This window comes from Sorex araneus, chromosome 2 (assembly GCF_027595985.1).
Source record: "Sorex araneus isolate mSorAra2 chromosome 2, mSorAra2.pri, whole genome shotgun sequence".
NCBI lineage: Eukaryota > Metazoa > Chordata > Mammalia > Eulipotyphla > Soricidae > Sorex > Sorex araneus.
This window is the reverse complement of record NC_073303.1, coordinates 35,888,301-35,908,632: the sequence shown is the minus strand read 5'-3', so window position 1 is coordinate 35,908,632 and position 20,332 is coordinate 35,888,301. Positions and strand designations below refer to the sequence as shown.

The 20,332-nt window shown below is 58.2% G+C and overlaps 1 protein-coding gene across 13 annotated transcripts in view; it reads left to right on the top strand.

The window, feature by feature from the left end:
- Positions 1 to 20,332, top strand: part of MEGF11 (multiple EGF like domains 11) — a 312,084-nt gene that overhangs the window by 102,624 nt on the left and 189,128 nt on the right. For all 13 annotated transcript variants that reach the window (XR_008628643.1, XR_008628645.1, XR_008628644.1 and 10 more), the window contains exons 2-4: positions 6,446 to 6,550; positions 10,756 to 10,857; positions 15,497 to 15,597. Coding sequence is in view for 10 of the 13 variants with exons in the window: in XM_055128576.1 (XP_054984551.1) it covers positions 6,453 to 6,550; positions 10,756 to 10,857; positions 15,497 to 15,597 (301 nt within the window). In the remaining 3 variants the exon portion in view is untranslated. The remainder of the gene's footprint in view (positions 1 to 6,445; positions 6,551 to 10,755; positions 10,858 to 15,496; positions 15,598 to 20,332) is intronic.

The following is a 20,332-nucleotide window of genomic DNA, read 5'->3' as shown; positions in this document are numbered from 1 at the left end:
CACTGGAACAAAATAGGGGGGCGTGTGTCATCTATAAATAGAAGACCGGGCTCTCTCTCTCGCCCCCACCGGGAGGGGTGTGAGGCCTTCGCATTGTCAGCCCCCCTCAGGGTTCGCCTCTACGGCGTGTGAGTCTGAAAGAGCCTTTTCACGGGGACGGGCCCGGCCTGCAGCTGAGGGATCAGAGTCAACGGCCCCCTTGTGCGCCCGTGTCTGCGCTCCGGGAAGCCTCAGAACCCTCTGCAGGATGTCCTGGGGGTCCTGTGCTGTCGCCAGCAGATCTGCAGGTCCGAGCCAGGTGTTTGCCCGCCGTGGAATGCCCCCCGCAGCGTGTGACCTGCTGTTGGCATGGTCACGCCGGTGGCCTCTCAGGCCAGGCCTGTGCCGTGGGGCCCGTCCTATGGCTCGAGGGGGGGGGGGTGGCTGGGAGCTGTGCGGGGTGGTTGTCTCTGTGGATTTCTTTGTCATCTGGGTGCTGGGGGACACAGATGCCAGGCCCCACCTTCAGGATGCTTGTTCTAGGCTGTGGTTCAAGGGGAGAGGAAACATGTAATTCTAAAGGTCCGCCGGCAGAGCTGAGGCTTTATGACAGGGGCAGGATCCAAATTCCCAGGGAAGCAAATGTGTGGCACCTGTGTGACCGGCCACCACATCCCGCACCAATGCTGGGACAGGCATTACTAGTCGATCCCAGGATGCCTCCTTGTCCCTGTGTCTCGCCTCTACCAGCACAGTGTCACCGCCAGGCGAGGGGCACCTCCTCGCACAGGTGCAGTGGGCCGAGAGGGAAGGGTGAGGCTGGGTGGACGAGACGCTGTCCGGTGCAGGCCCAGCTCCGGGGTCCGTGGCTTGGCACCGCCACCTGAGCCTGGCAGGTGGTGAGGAGTTTTGTGCAGATGGAGCGTGGGTCCGAGCAGCTGGTGGCGAGGCAGAGACCATCTGGTGGCGAGGCAGAGACCAGTGCTCTGCCCCAGCTCTGCTCCCCTCTGGCGCGTGCAACGGCGTCTCCAGGTGCACGTGGCTGCCAGTCAGACACGCTGGGCTCCACAGGTGCTGGGGGCCACCCAGCAGGGCACAGAGGGGGGCCTTCACCAAGAACCGCTGGGGGAAAGGAGGTCCCTGACTGTGCAGCTGGGGTCTCCTAGCGGACAGCGAGTGTTTCAGCAGACAAGTGAATGCCAGCTCTAAGAACGCCCGTGCCAGGATGGGGTCCTGCTCGGACCACATCTCCACGGAGGGGGGAGTTTCCCCAGTGGGGTTCGAGGCTTTCTGCTCCTGGCTCAGTCACCGGGAGGAGTTCTATGGGGGACGGGGTGAGAGACACAGGAGGAAAACGGGCCTCTCTGGGTCTCGTCCTGCCAAAGGCACGCAGACTTCCGCGGGGACATTCCGGGGGCAGCCACAGCAGCTGCAGAAACCTGTCAGTTTCTCATGGTACTTCCTGGGCAGCTCCCTCTGTGAGTCCCCCTGGCGCCTGACCACCACTGCCCACGCCTGTCGCCGTACAGCCTGGGCTGCGTCTGCTCAGAGATTTTCCTTTGCCCCCTGTCTTTCAGCTCTCTTCCCTATAAATCCCATCTGCGTCAGTCTTTTAGAAAATGTAATTGATTGAGATTCTGTGGTTTATAATGCTATTAATAATGGTTTTTCACCCCATAATTCCAACGCCTCACCTATCTCCCAAGGACCCCAACACCGCTCCATCCCGACCCCAACCCCCAACTCAGTGGTGTGGATGGGGTCGCCCATTGTGTTGCCTTTGGCCCCCTGTTGCTCTCTTGCTGTGTATCTTCTAGTCCCAGGATGAGAGAGATCAATCTGTGTCTGGCCCCTCCTGACTGACTTTACTCGATACGGGATCCTCTAGCTCCACCCACGTTGCTGCAAAGCGCATGATTTTGTTCTTTCTTAGAGCTGCATAGTATTCCACCGTGTATAGAGACCACGACTCCTTGATCCCTTCACCCATAGTTGGGCCTTTGGATTGTCCCATATCTCGGCTATTGTACCAAGTGTGGCGATGAAAATACGTTTGCATACGTCCTTTCAAATTAACGTCTTTATGCATCAGAAAGGACTGGAGCGATAGCACAGCAAGTAGGGCATTTGATTTGCACGCGGCTGACCCGGGTTCGATTCTTCCATCCCTCTCGGAGAGCCTGGCAAGCTATCGAGAGTATCCTGCCCGCATGGCAGGGCCTGGCAAGCTACCCGTGGCATATTCGATATGCCAAAAACAGTAACAACAAGTCTCGCAATGGAGACATTACTGGTGCCCGCTCGAGCAAATCGATGAACAACAGGATGACAGTGCTACAGTGCAGGGCATCAGAGAGTGTTGGCACCCCCTCCCATGTAGGAAACAGCCCCTTGGCAGCTTCAGTCCCTGACAAAGACACCACTGAGAACTTTCCCCTGCGTCCTGCACTTAGGGCTCCCGGAGGGCAGATGGGGGTCTGTGCTGTGATTTGGGTTCCGCTGTGAGCAGGGGGAGCCTCACCCCCCTCCCTCCTTCCCAGCTCTTGCCCCCGTGCCTTCCCCCCGCCCCTCCCTGCGGAGCACTCCCTCAGGGAGCACAGCTGGAGAAGGGAGCCCCCTCTCATCTGTTTCCAGGTTCTTGTTCTCCCAGGCGGAAACCCTTTAATTATTCACACCCGGATCAGCTCGTGCCCGATGCATTGACCTCTGTCACTTGAGTGGAGTCGGGCTAATAACAGGGCAGCATTGATTTCTCCTCAGTTGGTCCCCAGGGAGTGGCCCTGGGGCTCATCCTCCGAGGGGGGCGGAGCCCAGGGAAGCCCCGAGTGTCCCTGAGGACAGTGCACACAGCTCCTGCTGCTGCTCTCCACTGCCTCAGCGGAGATGTGGGCAAGGATGAGCACTTTCGAGAGGCAGTTCCCCAGAGGAAGGGGCTGAGAATCCGCCCAGCCTTCCTGCAGACAGGAACCATTCCTGTAGCCCAGGAGCAGAGAGGGCGTCCCAGCTAGTCGGGGCCCCAGGAGGTGGGGGGAGGGTGTCCCGGATAGACGGGGCCCCGGAGGCGGGGAGAGGGTGTCCTGGCTAGACAGGGCCCCAGGAGGTAAAGAGAGAGTGTCCAGGCTATGCTGGGCCCCCGGAGGTGGGGAGAGGGTGTCCTGGCTAGATGGGGGCCCCCAGAGGCGGAGAGAGGGTGGCAGCTGAAGTGGACCCCTGGAGGTGCCAGATGCTGCAGGGGAGGTGTGGAGAGCAGGGGGTTCCCTCCCCTCACTCCCCTCTCCTGCCACTTTAGTGGACACAAGCCCGAGGAACTGTCTCCCCTGGCCAGAGTGATGACCTCTCCGGAGCTGGACGAGGCAGGTGAATGCAGGAGAGGAGCAAGGAAGGGAGAGGCCGGCAGGAGGCCACAGAAGCCAGGGTGGTGCCGTGATGCCCAAAGGGTCTTCCCAACTCTCCCCCAGTCACACAGGGGGTGGCTGAGTCTCAGGGACAGCACAGACTCTGCTCAGGGTCAGGGACCTCTGTGGAGGTGCCAGTGAGGTCTCCGAGGACAGGGTTGGGGAGGTGAAATTTGTTCATGCACTTGTGTGTGTACACACACACACACACACTCACACATTGCACACACATATTTGTCCTTATACACACTCACATACACTCACACTTGCTCTCTCTCTCTCACACACACACACACACTCACACACACCTCGAACACACACATATTCGTTCTCACACACTCACATACACTCACACATGCTCTCTCTCTCTCACACACACACACACACACTCACACCTTGCACACACATATTCGTCCTTATACACACTCACATACACTCACACATACACACTCACACACACCTCGAACACACATATTCGTTCTCACACACACTCACATACACTCACACATGCTCTCTCTCTCTCTCTCTCTCTCTCTCACACACACACACACAACACGCGCACGCACGCACATGCCCCAACTCTGCTTACTGAGCAGAAACACCAAAGTCACCTTCCATCCAAACGGATTTTCCGAGTTCACGGTGCGGGCTCCTTCCCGTCTCAGGTAGAGGGAAACCTTATTAATCATTAATTTGGACCCCCGTGGTTACAAGGGATTGGTGGCAGCCTGTTTGTCTTTGCAGGAGCTGCTAAGAAATTGGCTAGTGGGGAGGTTGTTGGGGAGGGGCCGCTTCTGCCCCCCCCAGCCCAGACTAGGCTCCATCTTGCTCCCGTGCAGCAGGGTGGGGTGGGGGAGCACCGCTTTCCTATCCTCCATGGAGAGGCTCCCTCCCGTGGAAACGTGGGCCCGACCCACTGGCTCTGCAACCGTTTGAAGCCCGGGGACCCCACTCCCATGTCAAGATATGCCGCCCCACTCACGGGGTAGAGCATGCTCTGCGTCACCCTCTTTTCCTTTGGATCCAGGGAGAGGGAATCTGTGATTGCATCTCTGTGCAGGCCCAGTGAGGCCGTGCAGATGTCGCTCCATGTTGGGCTCCCCTGCCCGTGGCTCCATCCCTAGGCCTCGGGCATCAGCACCGGCATTCTCTGGGCCCTGGGCCTGCTTTCAGTGCCTTTGCCCCACAGTTGTCTCAGTGGTTCCTGTCTCAGGAGCTCTTGGTGGGGATTCCTCAGTGGAGGGGGCAGGGATGGCATCTGGTGGCATTCAGGGGCAAGACACCCAGTCTGCATGGAAGCCCACAGACTGCCCAAACCCTTCACTGAAGGTGGGGGATGTGTGGAGCGAATCAATCTGGGGTGACTGCATCTATCTGGGGTGACTGAATCTGGGGTAGCTGCATCTATCTGGGGTCTCTGCATCTATCTGGGGTAAATTGCATCTATCTGGGGTAGCTGCATCTATCTTGAGTAGCTGCATCTATCTGGGGTCACTGCATTTATCTGAGGTGGGCTGCATCAATCTGGAGTGACTCACATCTATCTGGAGTAACTTGCATCTATCTGGGGTGGCTGCATCCATCTGGGGTGACTGAATCTGGGGTAGCTGCATCTATCTGGGGTCACTGCATTTATCTGAGGTGGGCTGCATCAATCTGGAGTGACTCACATCTATCTGGAGTAACTTGCATCTATCCGGGGTGGCTGCATCTCTCTGGGATAGCTGCATCTATCTGGGGTGGTTGCATCTATCTAGGGTGGTCGCATCTATCTGGGGTAGCTGCATCTATCTGGGGTGACTGTATCGGTCTGGGGTGACTGCAGCTCTCTGGGGTAGCAGCATCTACCTGGGGTGACTGCATCTATCAGGAGTAGCACACATCTTTCTGGGGTAGCAGCATCTGTCTGGGGTGGCTGCATCTATCTGGGGTGGCTACATCTATCTGGGGTGACTGCATCTATCTGGGGTGACTGCATCTATCAGGAGTAGCGCACATCTTTCTGGGGTAGCAGCATCTGTCTGGGGTGGCTGCATCTATCTGGGGTGGCTACATCTATCTGGGGTGACTGCATCGGTCTGGGGTGACTGCATCTATCTGGAGTGACCACATCTATCTGGGATGGCTGCATCTATCTGGGGTGACCGCATCTATCTGGGTGGCTGCATCTATCTGGGGTGGCTACATCTATCTGGGGTGACTGCATCGGTCTGGGGTGACTGCATCTATCTGGGGTGACTGCATCCATCTGGGGTGACTGAATCTGGGGTAGCTGCATCTATCTTGGGTCACTGCATTTATCGAGGTGGGCTGCATCAATCTGGAGTGACTCACATCTATCTGGAGTAACTTGCATCTATCCGGGGTGGCTGCATCTCTCTGGGATAGCTGCATCTATCTGGGTGGCTGAATCTATCTGGGGTGGCTACATCTATCTGGGGTGACTGCATCTATCTGGGGTGGCTGCATCTATCTGGGGTGACTGCGTCTATCTGGGGTGGCAGAATCTATCTGGGATGGCAGAATCTATCTGGGATGGCCGCATCTATCTGGGTGGCTGCATCTATCTGGGGTGACTGCATCTATCTGGGGTTACTGCATCTATCTGGGGTGGCTGCATCTATCTGGGTGGCTGCATCTATCTGGGGTGGCTGCATCTATCTGGGGTGACTGAATCTATCTGGGGTGGCTGCATCTATATGGGTGGCTGCATCTATCTGGGGTGGCTGCATCTATCTGGAGTGACTGCATCTATCTGGGGGTCACTGCATCTATCTGGGGTGACAACATCTATCTGGGGTGACCGCATCTATCTGGGGTGACTGCATCTATCTGGGGTGACCGCATCTATCTGATACTTGTAGCCCAGAGGAATCTGATGCCCCTCCCATTAGATTTGCCAAGAGGCAGAGAAGCTTATTGAGAAGCCCCGGGGGAACCCCACTCCCAGACCAGTCACTTAGACGTGGCAGATGCTCCCCCCGCCCCAAGATCCTGGCGGGGGAGCAGAGCTTGGGGCGACAGATGCCCCCGTCCAGCTGGGCCTGACCTGCCTCTTTCTCTCCACACAGGCCTGGGATGGCGCTGTCGCTCACGGGGCTGCTGGCCTTCGCCCTCCTGCCTGCCGCCGTCCCCCTGAACCCGGAGGACCCCAATGTGTGCAGCCACTGGGAGAGGTGAGCGGGGTGCCCGGGGGCAGGAGGAGCTGGCACCTGCTGCCCAGCCGGAAGGAGCCCAACACTGGTGGGTGCTGGGTGACAGGTTGTGTCGCTGTCCTGCCTGACATTGTCCCCACTCCTGCTTCTGCCTGCATGGCACAGGTGTGGGGACAGAGGCCCAAGGCCCCCAGTGCCGCCCCCACCCCTGGGAGTGTGTGTTCCTGGTACTCAGGGCCGCCCTGCCCACCCTCTCCCGTTCCTGCTCAAGGAAGGAGGATGGGAGCCGGCAGAGGGGAGGAGGGAAGAGGGGAAAGGGCAAGGGAGGAGGGGGACGAGAAGGGGAGGAGGGGCAGGAGGAAAGAGCGCACGGGGCCTCCTGCGCTCTGACGGGGGCCCTCGGTCTCGGGAGCGTGTTCAGGTCCCTGACTTTGCAGCCCAAGGTGACAGTATTGATTCTGGTGAGCAGAAGGACAGTGACCAGAGACGCAATCAGGAAAAACTGAATTAAAGCCCGGAATTGATTGGCCGCACTGACCGGGCCGACTCTGCCACTTAGATGCTAATAAATCAAACAAATCAGATTGAGGTGGGGACTGGGGGCCGGAGGTGGGGGATGGGTAGGGGCAGGAGCCCCTGGCTTAGCCAGAGTGTGGGGGGGTGCTCCCCAGCCCAGGCCTCGGCACGGAGGCTGTGAGGGCACAGACGGAGTGGGGAGAGGAGGAGGAGGAGGAGGAGGAGGAGGAGGAGGAGGAGGAGGAGGAGGAGGAGGGAAGCCGGGTCTCCCCGGCCTGGATCTGTCCCCTGCGGGGGCATGACTTTGGGAAGCACCCAAGCCCCCAAGCCTGGTCCCTCTCCGTGAGGGGGACACGTGGCCCTGGCCCGCCTCCCAGGTCTGCTGGAGCACCTGGAGTGGTTTTCAGGCCATACCCAGTGATGCTCAGGGCTCACTCCTGGCTCTGTGCTCAGGGATCCCTCCTGGCAGTGCTCCAGGGACCGGATGGGGAGCCAGGGATCTAATCCAGGTCGGCTGTGTACAAAGCGAGCACCTACTCCCGGAGTCCTTCTCAGCCCCTCCTGCCCCTTCTTTCTGGCACACCCGGTGCTCTCCCAGAGAGGCTGGACCCCCGCGTCAGGGCAGCCTGGGACAGTCAGAGCTCACTCAGGTCCTTGACCTTCCGGGCATGCTTGACCCTTTATTTCCCAGTGGGCTAGAGAGAGAGAGAGACAGAGAGAGAGAGAGACAGAAAGGGAGGGAGGGAAGGAGGGAGGGAGAGAGAGACAGAGACAGAGACAGAGAGGGAGGGATGGGGAAGGGAGGGAGGGAGAGAGGGAGGGAGGGAGGGAGAGAGAGAGACAGAGAGAAAGACAGAGAGAGACAGAGAAAGAGAGAGAGAGAGAGAGAGAGAGAGAGAGAGAGAGAGAGAGAGAGAGAGAGAGAGAGAGCAGGTGGGATTTCACATTTCACATTCCATTTGTCTCTGGTATGTAGTCCCTGGCCTCAGTGGCCCCTTTAGTTCCTTGTACTCCAGCTCCCCAAAGCCTCCTTGTTGTCTGCTCACCAGGTCCTCCTCCTCCTCCTCCTCCTCCAGGAAGCCCTCCCTGAAAGTACAACACACCCCAACGCGCCCCCCCTCCCGCACACCCTTCCTCCTTCCCGTCTCTGTCCCCTGGGCCCATGGGGCTGTAAGCCATGCTCCTGAGTGTTCCCAGCCCAGAGGGATCGGTGTGGAACGAGGGGGCACTGAGGTGGGAGCATTTCAGGCTGGCTCTGCTGTCACCCAAGGTAGAGCTTAGCCAGGGCAGCGAGTGGCCCCAGGGACTAGAACGAGCCCCGCCTGGCTCCAGTGCCTCAGCTTTTATTCTGTTTGGTTTGGTGCACACCTGGCGGTGCTCAGGGCTCACTCCTGGCTCTGCGCTCAGAGATCGCCCCTGACTCCAGAGGCCCGATGGGCTGTTGGGAATTGAACCCGGGTTGGCCGCGTGCCAGGCTCCCCGCTGTGCTGTCCTTCCCGCCTGGTGCCTCGGCTGTGCGTTCTGCCAGAAGTTTCATGGCCGTGGCTCTCGCCCCATCGTGTCAGGAGCCCGGTCTCCGGGGCCCACTCAGGAGGCCGGTGGGAGGCGTGCTTCTGGAGCGCAGCCCGCTAATTCGGCCCTTCCGCGTCCCAGCCAGCAGGCCAGTAAACCCCGACCGGAAGATTAGTCTGGCTGTCGTGAGCATGCTGGCGAGCACGCCAGCCCGCCCAGCTGTGGAGCCAGGGCCCGCTCTCCCGGGGGGCTCGAAGTGGGCTCAGAGCCCGGGGGCCAGATGCCACAGCTCAGGGTCCCCCAGCAGAGCTGCGGCAGCCCCCATCATACCCTCCCCCACCCCCCGCCTGGCAGATGCCTTTGCACCAGGCTCTCACTGCCCACCAGTGCTGGGCGGGTGTCTGGGTAACACACAGCCCTGAGCACTTAACCGACAGGGGGAATCTTTTCTGCTTTTTTTTTTTTTTTTTGCATTTTGGGTCACACCCAGTGATGCTCAGGGGTTACTCCTGGCTCATGCACTCAGGAATTACTCCCAGTGGTGCTCAGGGGACCATATGGGATGCTGGGGATTGAACCTGGGTTGGCTGTGTGCAAGGCAAACGCCCTACCCGCTGTGCTATCGCTTCCGCCCCGGGGGGATCTTTTCTGGATGAAAAGAAAAGTCTGCTCCCCGACTCCCACCAGGGTGGGGGAACCTCCGTGGGTGCCTCGCAGGGGAGGGAGCCCACCCCGATGAGGAGGAGGGCGTGTCTCCTAACTCCTGCTGGGCACCGCTAGGCATACCCCAGGGTTCCTGCTGCAACTCCCCATCGCCCTGGGCCCAGGGTGCCATGGCTGCGCCTTAGTCCTCCCTGAGGTCGAGGGATCACCCAGCGAGGACACACATGTTTCTCAGCTGTGCGTACGTGTGTGTCTAAGGCTGTGCTGCTCACACCTCCCTGCCTGCCATCGTGCTTGGCTGCAAGACTGCCTGCCATCAAGCATGTGGGCACAGGGCTTCGGAGGTGGGGGAGGCCCCTGAGAAGCCCGCGCGGATGGCCAGTGCCCTCGCTTCCTTCTGCCCGGGGCCACAGCAGGCTTGTAGACCGCCTCTGCCGAGACACGCAACCCGTCTCTGGACCTGGGATGGGAAACTCTTCCTGGCTCTGCTTCCCACTAAGCCAGATTCCCACCCAGCCCGTGCCTCTCCCCCACCCCACGCCCACCAACTGCTCCCACTGCCCCTGCCCAAATCCTAGACCAAATCGGGCTTTTGAGGCCTCCCAGACTCTGCTGGACACCCTCTCGGGCATCCGCCCTGCCCCGCCTCCTTGCAAGTCAACTGTCCATTTTCCCAGGCAAAGCAGATGGGCTCTTTCACAGCCTGGACCTGGCCATCTGGCCCAGGTCAGCGAGCCTCCAGGGATGCTCGGAGTAAACCAGACTGCACAGATGAGTTCTGGATGGCTCAGTTGAGGGCCTCTCCCAGCTCGCATAGGTGGGCGGGCGCCCTCTGCGTCCTGTCCTGCTCCCCTTTGTGTGGGACCCTTCCAGGCTGGAAGGGAAGCTATGGGTTTGGGGGAGGCTGGGGGTAGCTCCCCATCAGGAGCCTGGTGGAGGGGCCCGTCCTCCGCTCCCCTGCCCCCACCCTGGCAGAGAGCAGAGGAGGGGAGGCCTCAAGGAACCCCGTGTCCATTCTGATGCATTTTCCTCATCTGTAGAATGACAGTGCCCATGAGCCCACCTTGTATGCCTGTGGGAGCACTCAAAGGAGTTAAGAGACTTAATACAGGGTGGTCGGTGCACCCGTTGGCAGTTATTGGAACCAGTCCCGTGACTGGGGTCAGCTGCTTGACTCTAGGCCTCTAAGTCACCATCTGTGAAGTGGAACTACTGACCTTGGCAAACTCTTGCCCCGACCAGCCTTCATCCCTGTGCTTTGAAAGCCTTCAAGATCCGAGCAGGCGGGCTGGAGCCGTAGATCAGGACTGGGGCCATGTAAGGCGAGTGCCCTGCTCGCTGCACTATCTCCAGCCCACTATTGTTCTTGAAAGGAAATCACTTGTCACCCCCAGGATGGTTCCAGCACCCCCAGTGTGGTGGGGGGCAGGGCAGTGAGGAGGGGCACCTGGAACTTTGGGCGCTGAGGGCGGGTGTGAGTGGAAGGGAGATCCCAGGCCCAGCTCGGCTCGGCTGACCTCCGTGTCCTCCTGCAGCTATGCGGTGACCGTGCAGGAGTCCTACGCACACCCCTTCGACCAGATCTACTACACGCGCTGCACCGACATCCTCAACTGGTTCAAGTGCACCCGCCACCGGTGAGTGCTTCCGGGAGGGGGCGGCGTGGGGCGGGCCTCGTGCATGCATCAGTCAAAGGCCAGGGGGTGCAGGTGGTGGAGTCAGTGCCCCGTGGGGATCCCTTGGGAACAGAGTCTTTGCGCTGCACCCTGAAAGGCCGGGCCACGGGCTGGGGGAGCTTGTGTGCAGAGCTGCCGGCCTGCCAGAGTACCCTGCACCTTATCCCCGGGCTCGGGACAACTGCAGGAAACATCCGGCTTCTTCAGCCTTGGGGAAGAGGACCGCTCTGGGCAGTAGGGATGGACAGCAGCCCACGGCGGTGAGCTGCCTGCAAGGCTGCTATGTCCTGACCCCTCCACTCCCTTCCTTCCCGGGCCTTCTTTCCCCACTCCGCTCACCCCATCATCTGCTTGTCTTGTGATCCTTACCTCAGAGGCTGCTTCTGGGGACCCCGTGAGAGCAGATGGCTCAGAGAACGGGTGCTGACCTTTGGGGGACTGCCACTTCCTCCTCTGTGGTGCTCCCGAGCAAACCACCTCCAACCTTCCTGACCCAGGGGAGAGAGGAGAGGAGGGAAAGAGAAGGCCTTGGGACCGGGTGGCCCAGGGCAAGCTGCTGATTCCAGCATTCCCGGTATCTGTGTTGGAAGGCGCCATGCCTGGCTTTTCTGAAGTCAGAAAATGCTTGGAGAGGTCGAGGGGCCTCTGGAGGAAAGGGGAGGTCTTAAGGCTCAGCCAAGGGGCATCGTTAGGTGAGAGGTGGGAGGGAGGCAAGGAGGGAGATGGATTGGGCCCCTCCCCTGGGCACGGGGCCTCAGAGTTGGTTCCAGGTTTCTCTGCTCTCTCCGAGGGGTCTCTGCCGAGCGTGTGGCTGGGGAATTCGCTCGGTGCCTAGAGGCCAAGCTCCTGAATCTCTCAGGGTTTCGCTGCTCACTTGCTCAGCAAACACAGACAGACGAGCTGCTGGAAAAACCGAGTCAGCTCCTTCCTTCCAGCATCTGGGTCACCTCAAGGTTGGGTTTCATCGATCGTCTCTTCTCCGAGATAGGTACTGTCCCTGGTCATTCTGTATGCCCAAGCACTTCCCCGGTGGCCAGGAGAGACGGCAGGGGCTGGACCGGGTGCCGTTCCTCTGGGCACTTCCTGCTCCGGGTTTGAGCTTGATTGTTCGGAAAGCTGGCTCTCTCTGCCAGGCTCCGAATGTTCAGTCTTCGTCTAATTGGACATCTTGGGGGTTTGTTTTGTTTCGGTTTGGTTTGGGGGCCACACCCAGTGGATCCTCAGGGGTTACGCCTGGCTCTGCTCTCAGAAATCACTCCTAGTGGTCCTAGGGGGAACCATAAGTAGTTCTGGGGATTGAACCCGGGTCAGCCCCATGCAAGGCAAGTGCCCTCCCTGCTATTCTACTACTCTGGCCACTTAGTTGGAATGTACCTTCCTCCAATGCTTAATCCAGGGGCCAGACTGTCTTAAGGAGGTTCTGGGGACTGAACACCGGGCCTTCCACATGTGAGACACGAGCGTTCCCCTCCAGCCACATCCCTGGCCATTCCTTCCCGCTGCCGGCCTTCCCCTGGCTCAGCCCTGTGTCCTATGTAGGCTGGGTGCCGTCTCCCTGGGTCTCCCCTGGGGTGTCTTTTCTCCCCAGCACCACTCCCCCACCCCCCCCAGTACTTGCTGGCACCTTAGTTCCCCCTCTGCCCTGGGTGCTGCATTTTCCATTGTTCCCACCCTATGGCTTATTACCTGCCAGAGAGTTAGCCGGCAGGAGCTCCTCAGCCGTGGCTGTGTCCCCTTCTAGCCCTCGGCTGTGGAATGTGTGTGGACAGAAACCCCCTCTCCTCCCCTCTCTCGCTGCGGCCAGCCTGGGGGTCTCTTACTGTGGGGACTGTCCCAGCAAGGCCTGGGCCAGAGTCGCGTCTGCACCAAGTAGCGGATGTGGCCGGAGACCAGGCCCAGTGCCTGAATGGTCGCTTCTTGGAACCGCCGTGTCCTGGAGCAGGTCACACTGAAGAATGACCGAGTGGCCTTGCAGCTTCCCCGATGACCTCGCGGGAGCACGCTGGCAGCCGTGCCATTGTCCTCTTCACTGCTGACCAGTACCCTGGATGCAGGCTCCTTCCCCGGGGCAGCCGGCGTCTCCTGCCCCACCACCACACTGCCACAGGCCGGGAGCAAAGATGGGACGATCAGAAGCAGGGGACGTGGCTCCCGCTGTCCTCAGTCCGGGCGGCACTTGGCGTGGCGCCTGCTTGCCTCTCATTGTGGGTCTGACAAAGTGCAGTGACCTTTGCTCCCCACCACCGAATATCACAGCTTCCCCTGAGTGTCGCGCTGCTGCTAGCCCTCCAGCGAGGGCGGTGGGGACCCGGAGGGTGGGTGTCAGGACGCCCGTCCCTGAACTGGATGGTGGGCCTCTGCAGTGACACGGGGACACGGAAGCCCGCTGGCTTCACAGCCTGAGGACTCAGGCGTCAGTGTTTGTTGCTGCCATGGCTGAGAGGCATCTTCCCTTTCTTGGGGTCTCCATGGGCCCTCCTGTGACCTCACTGTGAGGAAGGGGCTTCGCCTGCCAAGGCTCTCTCGGACGCTGTGCTCACACTGTCCACGTTCCCCAGCTCTTTCCTGCCTTACTCTGGCCCTTCCAGCAGTGCCGAGAACTAGCCTGTAGGAATAGGCAGAGAGACGTGAATTAAATCTAGCGACTGGGTTCGAGTCCCCCCTGAAGCTTCTTAGCCGTGCGATCTTACACAAGTCATCAAATTCTCTGAATCTCTTTCTCATCCTTACAACCTGGGTGAGAAAGGAGAGCCTGACAATATAAGTTGGAACTCTTTGTTTTAGCTTTTGGTGCCAGGGATGGAACCCAGGGCATCACACATACATGGAAAGTAAGTACCCTGCCACTGAATCAGTCAAGAGCTAAAGCTCTTAGGAAAAAGAGAAAGAAAATAAAGGTGGAGTGGAGAGAGAGAGTACAAGAGGTGAGGTGCTTGCTGCACACTGAAGCATGGGTTCAATCCCCGGCATTATATATAGTCCTCTGAGCACTGGCCAGCAGTGATCCCTGAGTGCAGAGCAAGGAATAAGCCCTGAGCAGTTCTGGGCATGACCTTAAAAGAAGAAGAAGAGGAAGAGGAGGAGGAGCAGGAGGAGGAGGAGAATAAGGAAGAGAGGATGAGGAAGAGGAAGAAGGAGAAGAGGGAGAATAAGGAGGAGGAGGAGGAGGAGGAGGAGGAAGGAGAAGGAGAAGAAGAAGAAGAAGAAGAAGAAGAAGAAGAAGAAGAAGAAGAAGAAGAAGAAGAAGAAGAAGAAGGAGGAGGAGGAGGAGGAGGAGGAGGAGGAGGAGGAGGAGGAGAAGAAGAAGGAGAAGAAGAAGAAGAAGAAGAAGAAGAAGAAGAGGCCACAGTGATAGTACAGTAGGTAAAAGAAGAAGAAGAGGAGGAGGAGGAGGAGAAAGAAGAGGAGGATAAGGAGGAGAGGAAGAGGAAGAGGAAGAAGAAGAAAAAGAAGAAGGAGAAGGAGAAGGAGAAGGAGAAGGAGAAGGAGAAGGAGAAGAAGAAGAAGAAGAAGAAGAAGAAGAAGAAGAAGAAGAAGAAGAAGAAGAAGAAGAAGAAGAGGAAGGAGAAGGAGAAGAAGAAAGAAGAAGCAGGGGCCAGAGTGATATACAGCGGGTAGGGTGCTTGCCTTGTACACAGTCAACCTGGGTTTGATCCCTGGCATCTCATATGGTCCCAGGAGTGATTCCTGAGCACAGAGCCAGGAGTAAGCCCTGAGCATCACCAGGTATGGCCCAGAAGCAAAAAAGAAAAGAAAGCAGCAGCAGCAAGAGCCTTAGCCTGGTGGCCTGTGAGTTGCCTGTGCCAGCGGGAAGACAAGAGCCCAGGACTCTGCATTCCAGGGCAGAGCCCCGGGCTGGCCAGTGTGCTCGGGAGCGCCCTCTGCAGGCAGCACTGACTCCCGCGCTGGGGACCAGCTGGGGCTCTGCTCAGGTTCTCCAGGCTGGTTGGAGTGGTTGGCTCCCGAACTCTGCACCCAGCTCCTGTCCAGGCCCCCACGGGCATCTCCAGCCCAGAGTTCGGAGGTTCTTTTGGGGACCCTGCAGACTGTCACCCTAGAAAGCATCTCCTCCCCCTTCTAAAGAAGCACGTGGGTACCCCTATTGCAAACCACAACACCCAAAAGGAAAGCGAGAGATCAAATTGGAATGCCCCGCCACAGAGGCGGGTTGGGGTTGGGGGGATGGGATAGGGGGAGGGGGGTGGGAGGGATACTGGGTTCATTGGTGGTGGAGAATGGACACTGGTGGAGGGATGGGCTCTCAAACACTGCATGAGGGAAAAACAAGCACGAAAATGTGTGAATCTGTAACTGTACCCTCACTGTGACTCACAAATTAAAAAAATAAATAAATTTAAATTAAAAAAAAAGAAGCACGTGGGGAGCAGCCTCGGGGGAGCATATGCCTCTCGGTGGGGAGGGGGGCCGGCGCCCCGAGTGGCCCATCGACTTTTCTGTATGTGTTCCTTTGTAGGTGAAGCCGCCGTGCATTTTTTAAAAATTATTGAATGGCGTCTTCGATAGAGCTTACCACAAATATCATTCTAAGGCGAGTGATTGATTTTCAATCCTTTCAAGTGGCTCTCTCCTTGTGCCTTAGGATCAGCTATAAAACGGCGTATCGGCGCGGTCTCCGGACCATGTACCGGCGGAGGTCCCAGTGCTGCCCTGGCTACTACGAGAGCGGAGACTTCTGCATCCGTATGTAGGGGCTGCCCTTGTCTGGCCTCAATGGGCTGGGAGGGGAAGCGGGGTTGGAGGAAGTGTTGGGCGGGGGGCCGTGGGCCAGGTCCTGGAAGAAGGGCCTGAGGGTTTCAGAGCCCGCCCTGCTGTCAGCCACCAGGGAATAATGCATCTGTCGCAAATACGTTAGCATAGATTTGTCCATTAGGTCCTCGTCCTAGGAGGGCGGGCGTAAGTAGGGCAGTTCTGGGCCTTGGGGATGCTTCTGGGGGGTTGTGCAGGGGCACGGTGACGGGGAAAGGCTGCGTGCCTGGCACGGAGGTGGGTCCACAGGAAGCAGTCAAGGAGAGTTTGTTAATGGAAGGAGAGATGGAAGGATAGATGAACAGGAGGGAGGGGCGGATGGATGGGGGGTGGGGGCTTGCTGGATGGATGAGGAGATGGTGGATGGATGGGTGGGTGGATGGGCGAGTGGGTAGATGGATGAATAGACGGATGAGTGGGCATTAGAAATGAAGAAAGGAATACTGGACTCACTGGCAGGCGGAATCACAGACCCTACAATGAGGGTGGCAAGATTCGGACAGGTGAGGAGGGGAGGGGAATTCCAGAAAGAGGGGGCAGCTGTGGGAAAGTCCTGGCAGGAAGAGCTTGTCTGTCTTTCCCTGTTTCTCTACAGCAGTTCAGAAAGCGGAAGCCTTAGTGTGCCCAAGAGGTTAAGGGTCTGGCAGCTGCGGGCCCTGTGACTGGGGGTGGGTTGCACAGTGGGGGAGCAAGACGGTGCGGTGGGAAACCCTGAGATGCAGAAGCCTGAGGATCTGGTCCTGGTCCTGTTTCCCAGGGACATGACTGAGCAAATGCCCTGGTGTCGCTTGAAGAATGAGCAGAAAACCTCGTCAGTCTCTGCTGTGTGTGGCGCCAGCCCCGCGTGACACTTCCTGGAGGGAATTAGAACAGTCCCTCGACTGCGGGAGCGTGAGAGGGAAATGAGGGACCTCTTGTCTAATGACACAAAGGAAAATCCCCTCCCCAGAAGCTTCTGCCGCCTCATTTAGAGCAACTTTCCTTGTTAACATTCTCCCTATCGCTGGGGTGTGGAGAGCCAGCTAGCACGAGGCCGAGAATTTGGGCAGAGTGGGCGTGTGGATGTTAAAAATGAAATGACAATTTTCCCGGGCTGCTGTTCCAGCTCCTGTAAGGCTGGAGAAACTCGATGCTAATTGCATTACAGGAACGAATGAAAAATGTGCCCGCGATTGGGTTCAATAGGCAGGGTTGGGCTGGAAAAATACAAAGATAGTCACTCAGAGCAATCGCCAAAGGCTGTTTCCGGGGAGCAGAACTTGCCTGGAGCTGGGGTGGGCTGCCAGGGGGACTTGAGATAAAAAGTGAGATGGGGATGAGGTTTTCCTGCCGTGTTACCTGTCCAGCATGGAGCGAGCATCTGCCGGGGCAGCCTGGACGGGGGCTGGCCTCTGGGTCAAGGCGCGGGGCAGCTGGGGATCCTACGGGGAGATGAGCTGTCACATGGGGCCCCAGGAACGCACGAGCACAGGCCCTTCCTCTTCCCGCAAGGGGTCGGGAAAGTGCCTGGAGGCAGAGACACAGGGCAGAGGTGCCGACTGGGAAGGACAGCGAGTGGCCTCCCTCCTCTGCCCATCTACCCGCAGGGCCTGTCCACCTCCAGAAAACGGAGCTGGAAAAGCCACCATCTGAGGAGGGGCCACGGAGGCCTACGTGGCTGGGGCGAGGCAGAAAGGCCCTCCTTGACCTCTCACCTGAGCTCCCTTCTTTGTCCCCTTGTCATCATCCCCCCTGAGTGCACGCCCAGGCCTGGTGCCATGGCTCCCAGCACGGACATCAGTGCACAGCTCCTCAGATACCCTCATTTTATAGCTGGGGGGACTGGGTCACGGAAGAGTGGAGTCACAGGTCACCATCACCCGGTTAGGAAGCAGTAGAACCCTGGATTGGAGCTCTCGGCCCTGGGCACGGGCCCCCTCTGCGCTCGCTGTGTGTGTGTGTGAGATGGGGAGAGTGGGTCTGACATCACCAGACACCAGGAGGTAACAGGCAGCAGCTCCATCCTGCAGGATTTGGGGTCTCACAGTTCTTCGTCCTCTCCTTGCAAAGTGCCTTTTCTACACGTGACCCCATGACACCCAAACTGAGATTTAGGACCTGAGATTTAGGAGGCTCGGGAGCCCCCGAAGGTGGTTTCTGCCACATGCCAATATTTATTCGATCAGCTTAACCCTTGTTGCTTCCAATTATGTGCATGTGTACATGTGTGTGAGTATGTGTGAGTGTGTGGGGGTGTACATGCTTGTGTGTGCGCTACTGCATATGTATGTGTCTGCCTGTGTGAGTATGCATGTGTGTGAGCATGTGTGCATGAGTGCATACATGAGTAAGTGTATGTGTGCATGTGTGTATGCCTGTGTGTGTCTGTATGCATGCATGAGTGTATGTGTGTATGCTTGTGTTTGTGTGTGTGCATGTGTGCATGCATGTGTGTGTATTTGTGTGCATATGGGTGTGTGCTGTGTATGCATGCATGTGTGAGTGTATGTATGTGTGAGTGTGCATCTGTGTGTGTGATGCAGATGAGAGATGAATGGAGTCCCTGGGGCACAGGACCCCCTCTCTCAGAAGGCTCAGTGGGGGCTGGAAACGCTGCAAGGGACCCTTTGGGGCCAGGGGAGCAGGTCCCCATGGGCCTGGATGTGGAGCAGGGCTGAGTACAGTGGACACATCTGGGCTGGAGAGGAACTGAGGCGGGTGGGGAGGTGATCATTGATTTCCTGGGGGGCTTTGCCCAGACCGGGTGCTTCCTTGGGGTTCCGGCTTCTCTCCTTGCTCCTGCTCCTTCTTTCACTTTGGCCCTGGAGCGCCCTTCCTCTCCCTAGTGTGTCTGCCTCCACCCCCCCTCCCACCCCCCAGCACACAGGGGCCGCTCCCAGTGTGCTGTGCCCCAGCTGCCGAGGGCTCTCCCCGCCTCTCTAATCCACCCCAAGTTTCGGTTGTTTGGGGACCACACCTGGTGGTGCTCAGGGCTCACTCATGGGTGTGTGCTCAGGGGTCACCCCTGGCGGGCTTGGGCAGCCCTATGGGATGCTGAGGAGCGGCGTGCGAGCAAGCACCTCCCTCACGTCCTGCTGCTCAGGCCCTTCTTTCCCCGTCCTACGGGACGCCAGCCATGCTGGTACTCGGGCCCACGCTGTGTGATCTTACTTTAACTTGATTGTCGCCTGTTTCCAAATAGGTCCCATCGTCAGGTACTAGGGGTTCGGACTTAACTCTGGTGCACTGCAGCAAGCACAGTGCAACCCTACCATGACGATGGTCTTTCCGGAACCCTCCTGTGACTGTCTATTGTGAGGGAGGGAGCAACAGTGGGGGCAGGTGCTGAGTGCAGGGGGAGAAGCTGGGAAGCCTTGGGGCACTCGGCGGCTGGCGCCCTGCACCCCAGGCTCCACCTGTCCTCCCAGACAACCTCAGCACTGCCCAGACCCTGGTGAGGACCCTGTACAAGGTGGTATCAGGATGCTGGCCTGGCAGTAAGAAGCGTGGCTTGCTGTGCAATCTTGGGCAAGTGCCTTGGCCTCTCTGGACCCTTGGTGGCTCAGGATGGCGCATCCCTGTGCATGGAGGGAGCAGAGATGAGCCCTGCATGTCCCAAAGAAGCAGGGCACACTTGTTGCCCCTCGCTGTTCACTCGCCCTTGTCCCAGAATGGCCCAGAGTCCTTGGTCGCTGTTCTAGAATCCTCTGGCCCAGAGCTGTCCCCTCCCCACTTATCTGCAGTTACTGCTGCACCCTGGCAGCTCGAGTCTGCGAGGCCACTGAGCGGCCTCCCCCTTCCTGCAGGAGGGAGACCTGGGCGGCGTGGCCTCTGCAGGTGGAGCTGATGTGAAGTCGTGTGTGTGTATGTGTGTGTATGTATGTGTGTATTGTGTATGCGTATATGTGTGTATGTGTGTATGTATGTGTGTATATGTGCATATGTATGTGTATGTGTGTATGTATGTGTATATGTGTGTATGTGTGTATGTATGTATATGTGCATATGTATGTGTATGTGTGTATGTGTGTGTGTATGTATGTGTGTATGTGTGTGTATGTGTGTATGTGTGTGTGTGTGTGTAGGGGGTTGAAGGCGTCTTGGAAAACCCTTTAACAATATTAGCCTCAGAGTGGTGGTCTCTGCTACGATGCACTTACACACCCCACTCGAATCACAGGAGCTGAAACCATGCGGTACTGTGCCCTGTCTGTGTTCCACTGTGGCTGCTCTGGGCCTGCTCCTCGCTGCCCTCACCTCAGGACCGGGTCTGTGGAGCAGCTACCCCAGAAACTCTTAGTGACTCCCGTTCCCACCTGTCCCAGGGGCCACATCTGGCTGTGCTCAGAGATTACTCCTGGCCCTGCACTTAGGAATCACTCCTGGTGGTGCTCAGGGAACTACATGGGATGCCGGGGATCGAACCCTGATCAGCCACATGCAAGGCAAGTGTCCTACCCACTGTACTATTGCTCTGCCCCCAAGTCAGTTACTATTTAAGTTTTATCCATGTTTACTAACTTCTCAGCCCTGAGAGAGGGCTGGAATCTCCAAGCCTGCTCAGACCGGGATGGGCCTCTCCACCCACATCCCCTACTTTCTAGTAGCTTGGCAGTCACACCCACAAACTGCCCCCAGTGCCGTGTAACCCCATCAATGGCCAATATCCAGAAACTATAAAACAAAGCTC